The sequence below is a fragment of the Lathyrus oleraceus genome, chromosome 1 (assembly GCF_024323335.1).
Source record: "Lathyrus oleraceus cultivar Zhongwan6 chromosome 1, CAAS_Psat_ZW6_1.0, whole genome shotgun sequence".
Classification (NCBI taxonomy): domain Eukaryota; kingdom Viridiplantae; phylum Streptophyta; class Magnoliopsida; order Fabales; family Fabaceae; genus Lathyrus; species Lathyrus oleraceus.
Window position 1 is genome coordinate 96739477 of NC_066579.1, and position 10972 is coordinate 96750448.

The 10972-nt window shown below is 39.5% G+C and overlaps 1 protein-coding gene and 1 pseudogene across 1 annotated transcript; both read left to right on the top strand.

Moving 5' to 3' along the window:
* The first annotated feature begins 1094 nt into the window (after positions 1-1094).
* On the top strand, positions 1095-2958 carry LOC127093504 (uncharacterized; annotated as a pseudogene).
* Positions 2959-3196: 238 nt separating this feature from the next.
* LOC127093515 (uncharacterized) lies at positions 3197-6143 on the top strand. Its single transcript, XM_051032459.1, has 5 exons — positions 3197-3572; positions 3809-4017; positions 4185-4518; positions 4729-5160; positions 5269-6143. The coding sequence occupies exons 1-5, from the start codon at positions 3197-3199 to the stop codon at positions 6141-6143; spliced, it is 2226 nt and encodes a 741-aa protein (XP_050888416.1).
* The last annotated feature ends 4829 nt before the right edge of the window (positions 6144-10972 follow it).

Consider the following 10972-nt stretch of genomic DNA (forward strand, 5'->3'; position numbering starts at 1 on the left):
CCATGATTACATTTCATGTTATTTGTTTAATGCAAACTACTTAAATTAAAACCATTTACTGTCTTTTCTTCTGTCGAATTGCCCTTATTTTCAGTATTTCATCATTACTTTTACCTTTGCATTTACATTTCGCCAAACATTCATTTCCAGTACCTTTTCTAACTTAAAGTTTTTTACTTCAAATTATTTATCTTTACCTTTGCCAATTACTTTTGTTATCTTAAAAAAAACGTCTTTTTACATAATTACTGTCATTGACTCTTTGTCTATAAAGTCATAAATTTCGTTTAGAGTTATTGTCAAAACACCTTTTACCATTCATAAACCAGAAACAAACTTAATCATGAGTCAAATCACCATAATACTAGTTCTTGAGACACATGTCTTAGGATCAATCTAGTCGATCATGTAAATTACCAAGATTCATAATATTGGAGGACTAGCGGTTGTTTGTCAGAAATTACTGGTAAATAAATTGGCACGCCCAGTGGGACAGTGTCAAAAGAACTGTTAATTTTAATAGTTTACTTTACTTTTACAGTATAAAATTGTTGTTATTCTTTTGAGTTAAAAAATCATAGTGTTGCATGAACCTTAGAAGTGGTAAGATAGCCAACAATTCGCAACCTATAACAAATAGAAAGAACACAAAAAAGATGGTTAATACAACCAGTCAAGGGGAACAATTTCCTCCCCAGGGAACAGGAGCAATCAGAGCAAGTTCGATTGATGCATCCACTGAGATCCATGGTACACAGGCCATACCAACATCTGGATCCATGGCCTTAAATAATTCGACAACAATGCCTATTATGTCAAGCGTAGCAGACATTTCTGCAAATTCAACCCCTAGGCCACCAGGATTTGAGAATTTTAGGCCTTTGAGAGAATACCCATATGGAATGCCATCTACTGCCATGGCAGGACCTCAAAATAAGACTTCCATATATACTCAACCCCATAATACCATTATTTCGCCAATTTAAAATTCTGGTTCTGGCATGAACCATGTAGGTCGAAATACCCAATCACAAGGAGTATCCACCCTATTACTTACCCTTACAACGAATAACCAGGCAGCCTTTAGACAACAAATGGATGCTAGTAACCATGATATGGTAGGAGTTCTTGCCAGAGAAATGAATACCATTTTTTCTCCCCTAATACAGAATGTAAATAGGACTAACAATGATAATGCCCAAACATACCAACAACTGTCAGCGCAGATGGGACGCATAGCAGATTTCCTAGGCGCCCCTCAGTCCTCTGTTCAACGCAGACCAAACCAAGTTATAATCCAGGAAGAAGAACCAACCATAAATCAGGTTCGACCACCTAGACAAGCGCCTGACGAAAGGGTCATGGGGGCAAGATTAGAACAACAACCAGTTCGACGGGAAGTCCCTGAAGAACAACCTAGGAGAGTGATAATGGTTAATAGAGACCAGGATGCAGACGAAGTAATTCATAGGGTTAGGCGAGAAAACATGATGGAAAATGACTTAACTACTATGATAGAGAGAATCATGGCCCATAATGGTCTGAATACAGGACTTCGACGGCCAAATTATTTCTCTCCTTTATGAAAATACGTCCTACAAACTGAATTACCAAGGGGTTATAAAATCCCTAAGTTCACCAAATTCTCAGGGGACACTAGTGAATCCACTATAGAACACATAGCCAGATACATCACTGAGGCAGGGGATTTGGCGAACAGTGAGAACCTAAGAATGAAATATTTCCCCAGTTCTTTAACGAAGAATGCATTCACGTGGTTTACAACTTTGCCACCAAATTCCATAGATACTTGGCCTCATTTAGAGAGATTGTTTCATGAACAATTCTACATGGGCCAGTATCAAAAGAAAATTCACTGAACCTATAGATGATTATCTGAATAGGTTCCGTTTGTTGAAATCTAGATGCTTTACAATAGTGCCTGAACATGAGTTGGTCGAAATGGCCGTTGGAGGTTTAGATTATTCCATTAGGAAAAAGTTAGATACCCAGTATCTAAGAGATATGGCCCAATTAGCAGACGGGGTTCGACAGGTCGAACGTTTAAAAGCTGAAAAGGCCAGAGCGAATAAGAATTATAAGAAAGAAAGGGTTGCTTATGTCAAATTCGAAGATGGGGAGTCTGAAATCTCTAATGACCCTTATGGTCTCGAGGAATTTGAAGTAGATTTGGCTGAGTTAAAAGAAGCGCCACCTTATGCTTGTAAATTACTTACACCTTCGAATGGCAGGAACCCTGTTGAAACTGAAAAGAATGATAGATTTCCTAAGAAGACTTACACATTTGATGTTACCAAATGCGATGAAATCTTCTATTTATTAGTAAAAGATGGCCAAATGATAGTGCCTCCTAATACAAAAACTCCTCCGTTAGAACAACGGAAGAAAAGAGGCTTCTGTAAATATCACAATTTTTTAGGCCATAAAACCTCACAATGCTTTCTTTTCAGGGATCTTATTCAGAATGCAATTAAGGATGGCTGCCTCAAGTTCGCTGACAAGGGAAAAAACCAGATGAAGGTTGACGCTGACCCCCTCAACATTGCCGACACAAATTATGTTGAACCTGTCGAAATCAACATGATTGACATGGTGGAAGTGGAGGTTGTGAAGGAAACAGGAACTGAAGGCTATCTGCTAGTTGGAACTCAGGCTACTGATGGCCTAAATAATGATGTTCCCTTTGGAATTTCTATCGAAGGTGAACAGGTTGCTCATGTCGAACCAAAGGCCACTGAAGGTCTTAATGAGAAGGCAACTGAGGCTACGGATGGCCTAAGGAATAAATTTGAGGAAATTTCAATCACTGATGGCGCCAATCTAGGTGTCAACATGGTGGATCTGAACCAACCCCCCCCCCCCCCCAGAAATGGAGGAAATGGAGAGGTGTCTGAAGATAGAGTAAGAGAGAATGCAGTTTGGCTACCCCAAAGCTAATGAGAGCCTATGTGAATACCTGTGGAGGTGTCACAAAAGAAATTCTGACATGCTGCTATGCCCAAGGTGTAGCATCATGATGTGTCGAAGGGTGGTTGAGGACTATGAAAGATGGCAACGAACTAAGACTGAGAGAAATTGGAGAAAGGAAAGCCAACTACTGAAGGTGTATCCCAAGCCTGGAGAAAGCCTTCTTGGTTTTATTGTGCATTGCTACAAGTACGGGACATAATGCTTGATGTGTCCCAGATGTGGGGCAGTTTACAACAGGGAATTGGATGAAGCGTTCGAGAGAATTCCATCTAACCAAGGTTGGAATGGACACGGAGGTAACCAGAATATGTACATATTCGACAAGAGGGGAGTTTCTAGGAGGCAAGACAGCCCTCACCCAAGGGTGAAAAAAGTTATGTTTAAACTTCCGGCAGAAGTCCCTGAGGACAAATGGACTCAGGAGGGGTCAAGAAGGGAAAATGGAGAAGTTTTGAGGATGGAGGAAGAACCTCTTGGGCCTATAGAAAACAGTTCCGGGCATCTAAGAGAGAGGCTATCAGACTGGAGAACTACAAAGGAAAGAATCCCATGTCAAGGTCCCAGTGGAGAAGACGTCAGAGGTTGAGGAAGGATGAAAGAGAGATGACTTCAAGGGAGATTGGAAAATCCAGTAACATCAAGATTCCCCCAAATGTCACAAATTCGACCAAACCACCTGTTGGAAGGAAGTTGTTTCCAGATGAAAACAAAAATCAGAAAGTTCAGGAGGAACAAATAAGAGAGGAAGAAATGCTCACTAACAACTTTGAGTCCGACGGAGTGTCATCTGTTAATATGAATTGAAATGTGGTCTCAGTTCTGCCATACGAATATAATCAGGAGACGAAGATTGAAGATAATGAGGAAACAGATGTTGTGGAGATGGCGAAGCATAAACCTGTGTGTTACTATGTTCTCAACAACGGCGCTATCGAAGAGCAGAACGCTCTTTTTGAAAGGCCTCACCAAGGGATGCAGAACCATCTCAAGCCCCTATACATTAGAGCTAAAGCTGAACATGTGGGGGTGAATAAATTTCTGGTGGACGGAGGAGCAACAGTCAATCTGATGCCTCAATTCATGTCGAAAGAGCCATTTATTATCTTAGTAGGGTTTTAAATGATGCAGAAACTAGATACACTTCAATAGAAAATTTGTGTCTTTGTTTTCATTTCTCTTGTACTAAACTCAAGTATTATATAAAACCTATTGATTTATACGTCTCTTCATACTTTGATGTCATTAAGTATATGTTATCGAAGCCAATAATGCACAGTCGAATTGGCAAATGGGCATTAGCCCTCACTGAATACTCTTTAGCCTTTATGCCTTTAAGAGCAATGAAGGGACAAATAGTATCAGACTTTATTGTAGACCACGCAGTGGTCGAAAGTCCTCAACTTCAAGTTGAGTTGAAACCTTGGAGATTATTCTTCGACGGTTCCACTCATAAGGATGGAAGTGGAGTTGGGATCATGATAATTTCTCTTGATGGAATTCCAACAAAACTCAAATATAGAATTGAAGGTCCCCTTTGTTTTAACAACGAAGCAGAATATGAAGCCCTCATTGCAGGACTTGAGGCTTTGTTGGAATTGGGGGCAACTAGGGTCGAAATTAAAGGAGACTCAGAATTAGTAATTAAGCAACTAACGAAGGAGTACGAATGTATAAAAGAAAATTTGATTATGTACTTCGTCATTGCAAATAGGTTGCTCAAAAAATTTGAATACATAGACATAAAACATGTTCCTAGAATAAAAAACCAAGAAGCTAATGACTTAGCACAAATAGCTTCAAGGTATAGAACTTCACAAGAGAAGCTAGAGGAACTTGTCAAAGTAAGAGGAAAAGTAATGGCTGCCAGATTTTCTCCAACAGATTTGGAAAGCACTCAGTTAGGATATGCTAACAAAGAAGAGTTTGAAGTACTGGCCATTGATACCTTAATGGATACAGATTGGAGGAATCCAATTATTAGTTATCTCAAGGACCCTTCGATAGATACAGAAAGAAAAACCAAGTACATGGCTTTATCTTATGTGTTGATGGGGAATGAATTATTCAAGAAAACCCCTGAAGGGATCCTGTTGAAATGTTTAGGAGAAAACGAGGCGTACTTAGCATTATCTAGTGTACATAATGGAGCCTGTGGAGCACACCAGGCAGGCCATAAGATGAAATGGTTGCTTTTCAGATATGGAATGTATTGGCCCACCATGTTAAAAGATTGTATAGAGTTTGCTAAGGGTTGCCAAGAATGTCAAGTACATGCAGGAATTCAACATGCTCCTGCAAGTGAGGTTCATGCAATTATCAAGCCTTGGCCTTTCAGAGGTTGGGCCTTATATCTAATTGGAGAAATTCAACCTACTTCATCCAAAGGTCAAAGGTACATACTTGTAGGAGTTGACTATTTCACTAAATGGGTCGAAACAGTACCTTTAGTAAATGTGGATCAAGAAATTGTCATTGAATTCATTCAAAGGCAAATATTATATAGATTTGGAATCCCAAAAAGTATAACAACAGATCAAGGATCAGTTTTTACTGGCCGTAAGATGCAAGAGTTTGCAAAGGAAATGGGTTTCAAATTATTAACATCCACACCCTATTATGCTCAAGCTAATGGACAAGTCGAAGCAGCCAATAAAGTAATAATTGGTTTGATCAAAAAACATGTAGGGAAGAAGCCAAAAAATTGGCACAAAACTTTAGATCAAGCACTTTGGGCTAGTCGAACCTCCCCTAAAGAAGCTACTAACACCACACCTTTCCAACTTACATTTGGACATGATGCAGTATTACTTGTCGAAATCTACTTGCAATCAGTGAGAATCCAAAGACAAGGAGAAATTCCATCTGACCTATATTGGGAAATGATGATGAATGAACTGGTTGATTTGGACGAAGAAAGGTTGCATGCATTAGAAGTATTAAGAAGACAAAAGGAGAGGGTAGCAAGAGCATACAATAATAGGGTCAAAGGTAAAACTTTCATTATGAATGATTTAGTTTGGAAAGTTATATTACCTATGGATCGCAAGAACAAAACATTAGGAAAATGGTCTCCACATTGGGAAGGACCGTTTCGAATTTTAAAAGCATTTTCAAATAATGCATACGAAATAGAAGAACAAGCAGGAGACTGAAGAATCTTAAAAGTAAATGGGAAATACTTAAAGAAGTATAAACCATTTGTGCATGAAGTTAAAATCATAACAACGTAGTAAGCAAAGAACTATCCTAGCCAAAATGGTGAATATATTTAAACTCCAAGTTTTGCCAAAATGGCTTTTGTCTTAATCAAATTACAAATGAACAAGATTCGAATAGAACAAATACAAGTGGAAATCAGAAAGGAATAGTGGCCTTCATCCGATCATACTTTATCTTCGCCAAGCCAATCTTGTACTGAACAACAGCTTGAACCCCTTTGAGGCGTGCAATATCTTCATTCATAGCAGTAGCCTTTTCGACGTGATCTATGCTCTGCTTCGCCAGATTATCAGCTTTAGTACTATCCAAGCCTTGGATAGCAGCCTGCTTCGCCTTAGCATCAGAAATCTTCTTCTGCAATTCTGCAATGTGAGATTCCCAGAGTCGTATCGAAGCAGTATAAGTGTCGAATTCTGCTTGGGCTGATTTTTTGGAAGCGGCTAACTCCTCAGAGGCTTTTGAAGTTCGAAGGGCATTATCAAACTCAGCGGCTTGAGCTTGTTCAGTTGATTGAAGCTTTTCTTTGGCATCCACCTCCCTACGGTATTCAACACAAACTTGGTCAATGAGGTTCTGGATATCGATAAGGGCTTCACCTATATCAGTGGGGAAAGCAGTGATGTTGATCTTGCTTATCAACTTCTTTATGCCAAAGCTTTCTCCCACATCCTTCTTTAATTCTTCAAAGAGATCTACATCAAAAATAACCTTCTTCACCTGCTTAAGGAGTTCGTCATGTGATGCTTCGTTTGCACTAGCACCAGAATGGGTCGAAGCTCCAGAAATGCTTTGTTTTGAAGAAGAGTCTCTTTGAGCCATCATCAACCTTACATACTTGAGGGGATCATTTTGTTTCAAAGCATTTTTCTCCTCCTCAGTAAGTGATATAGGCGAAGTCTGGATAGCGGATGGTCGAACATTAGTTGGACCTGGGACTATTTCGACAGTAACATCACCAGTTCTAGTCTGATTTCCTTTAGGATCAGCCTCTCCCTCACTCATGTCTTCATCCTCCTGAAAGTACCCCTCAATCTCATCAGAATCCTGATCATCCTCGTCAGCATAGTCTGAAGGGAACATAACTCTTGCAGGAGAGTTACTGGGAGTATCCTCAGAATCTTCTTTCTCTTCTGAGTCCTTCTCTTCAGCTTGATTCAAATCTCTTTTACCATCTTCACCAGGAGAAGAGGTTTCTTGTTCGTTCTGGGCATTATCTGCTTCGAGATTTTGGGCTCCCGTCGAAGATCCTTTGTTTTGGACAGCACCGCTGATTGTCGGAGGAGGAGATGGATTCATGCCGCTCGAAGGATCACTCTGATTGGCAGTAGAGATGAGGGGAGTGGTAGGTTTTTCTTGAAAACAAAGTGTTAGAATAAAAAAGAAATTTATCAAAAGATAAAAGACTCAGGGTAAAAATTCACCTGTTGAGCCTCAGGGTCGGAAGCATTACTCCCAATGTGCTCCAGCACTGCGCCACCAGAGGGCTGAGATTGACTTTCCTTTGAAGGAGGAGAGAGATTCTTGATTTCGACACCTTGTTGTTTGTTTGTTTGGTAAGGGGAAATTATTGCCTTATTCTTTTTTTGTTTCTTCTTAAGTGGAGTTGGAGGAGTTTCTTCTTCATCTTCTTCGACAAGAATTACACCTTCAGTTGGGACTTTCCTTTTCTTTGGCATTAAAGGAGGCTTGCCACTATCCTGAAAGAAGGAAAATTATAAACAGTTAGAAAAAATACGAAAGAGACAAAGACGTTATTTGATGTAATACCTTTGAACTCTTCTTTGTTTTTTCTGGAGCAGCATCATTGGCAGAAGGAGCTCCCTGGCTTGAAGAGGTAGTTGGCTTAGAAGCAGTATTCAAGCTAGCTTTCGCCACATGCTTCTCTTTCTTCACCACCTTCCTTTCGACAGCTAAAGAAGAATGTGAGTTAGTCGAAACATGCAATGTTTAAAAGATTGGCAAAAGACGAAAGAGAGTTGTAAAACCAAGAAATCCAAACATTTCGCACCTTCCCATGTCGGAGAGGTAATTCTCACTGCATCCAAGTCAAAGTGAAGAAAGCCTTTGAAACTGTCTAATGTATGTTTGGTTGCAACTACTCTTTTAGCAGGTCTTCGTTGGTCATTTTTCAGTACATTAAAAATGTTCTCACATGTGAACCAATCTGGGTAAGGGGGAAAAAATGACAAACCAAAGTCTGCACTGGGTAAATTTGGAAATTTGGGTGGTTCGCACTCAAAGGCCAAATCATATTTAAATTCAGGTTTTACAGTTTTGGGAAATTTCTTTTTGGCAATTCGTTTTTCAAATTTCTCTTTTAAAATTGGCGTTGCGTAACAGACGGTTTGAACAAGTTCCATTGGGTTATAGACAGTTTCAAAGTACTTTTGGAATGCTTGGATTTCTTCAGAATGTGTAAGCTTACCCTTGTAGACATTTTCCTGCAAAGATGAAAAGGCCTCCGTTAGATGTTCCTTGATTTCAGCAGTAGTAAACATGTTCTTGGAATAAAAATCTGTCCACTAATTGGCGAACCCATTGGTGGAGTAGAATGACGGTTGGTATGTTATTAATTGGAATTCAGTAAAGTTTGCATGGAATTCTTTGTGGGTTGCAATGTCTCAAGCGCTCCAATTAGTCCCTGCACAACATATCTCGCGCTTTCGATCGAATAAAGAGACAGGAATAAGTTGGCACAATCCAAATTATCGAGAGACAAAATTAGGTTGGTAAGCCAACAAGCAAACATGGCTCTTTACTGGCAAGATCCTTGAAACAAGCAGCCTTGGGAAGAGAAAGGAACGCCATATATCTTCGATCTCTGTACTGGCATCCTTAACAGCATCTTCGAGCAAAGCAGTGAACCAGGAAGGACCATGGGTCCGACTGGCAAATGGAGCCATCGAAGGAGAGAAATGGTGACGCTTCGAGAACATTAGGGTGTATTTGGTGAGGGAAGTTTGCAGATTGTCAACATCATCAACTGGAGTCAGCTGAAGGAGTCTGGTGCCTTTAATGCTTCGATTTACTATCTCTGGGGCATTTTCATCAACATTTCCATGTGTTGGCAAAAAGGATTCGAAGGTGGCATTAAGCCACAATTGAAGAAGCCCATAAGGCCCAGATAGTAATAAGTTTACACCAGCTTTATACTCCTTTAATTTGGCACTAGCAAGCCCTAGACTTTGATACAAACTAGCCAATAGAAGTTCACTTAAACACACCTTTCGACCAGCGTGCAATTGATTGGCAAGTGTTAGAAATCTCTTCGCAACTTGCAGAGATTTACAGTAGAAGAAGAACTTGGATAACCATAGACCCAAGAATGCTATATGTTCTATGTCGAAAACTTCTTCCCCATCAGCATGATACAAATTAATATAAGTACTGAACGAAGCATTCTTGACGTTAAAGTCAATTAAGTTTTCGCAGTCTTGATAGGGGTCGAAGGTTTCTCCTGTCGGAGGAAGTCCAGAAATGGCAGCTACGTCGAAGAGCGTAGGAGTTATCATTCCACAGGGGAGATGAAAGGTGTTATATGTATTATCCCAGAAATACAGGCTGGATAGTAATAAAGGTTGGCAGTAACTAAACCCTAGCTTCGACATCTGAATCAGGTCGAAAATGCTCAATTCTTTCCAAAATGAAACTTTCTTTTTCTCAACTTTCGTTAACCAAGCTAAATAAGATTTGTCTAGAGTTGGACAAGAACGAAAGGATCTGAAACTGTCAGTAATATAATCCAGTTGAAAAGCCTCTCTTTGGACTGAATCTTCAGCATTTCTAGAGGAAACGGTTTTGTTGGCTATGGGTTTTGTAGTGTGATAACAAGGAAAAAACTTTACACATTTCTCTAAATGTCCTTCAAGAACTAATGGGCCTAAAAACCCTAAAGTATTTCCAGAAAGTAAAGAGGGAATCATTACCTAGGAAGCAAATATTGCTTTCTGTTCTTTGATGAGTTTTGGAGAAGTAATGTACTCCCGATCCCCAACAATTATGATTTTGCTTGTTGGAATGTTTTGAGAAGCAGAACTTTTTGAGGATCCAGCGCCTTTAATGTTCTTTGATTTCTTTTGTTGTTTATCAGAAGACATTGTTATGGATTTTTGGAGGTTTTGAAGGATTAGGGTTTTGAGGAAGAAGAAACGTTTCAGAGAAGTTTAGAGATGAACTCAGGTTGAAGATGAAGATTTTCGTAAAAAGGGAAGAAGGAAGTGACAATAAGCTTTTATAGTATTAACCTACGAAGCTGATTGGTTACACCTTGCCAAGGTAGTGGGCCACGTGGTGGCTTTTCGGTGAAAAGGGTACAGGGATTACTGTTTATTATTCTTGGAAGTTGAAATTCATGATGATAATAACTGCGCACACGTCTTGATGAGACGTTTTGAAAAAGTAAGTCATGATTACCTGACAGTTATGGACTTTTAGGTCTATGAAAGGTCTCTGGTCGAAATCTGGTGATTATAAAAAATGCTCATTTCTGCATTGATTCGAAATAGACATTTATTGAGGGCAATTTGTTAGCTGGAGATTTTGACAATTAGATGAAGTTCTTTGAAAATGTTATGTTTTGGAGAACAAATAAAAATGGTTGTGTCGAAGCTATTTATTAAATCCTTTTCTTGGGAGAAATGACCTTTCTTGTCGAAGCTTGAGACTTAGAAGATTTTTGGGTCTCCACAAGTTCTCTTCGACGTAGGCGTTTGACAGATTCGAAGCTCCAAGCGGGAAAGATTTGAAATTCAAACGAAGCAGT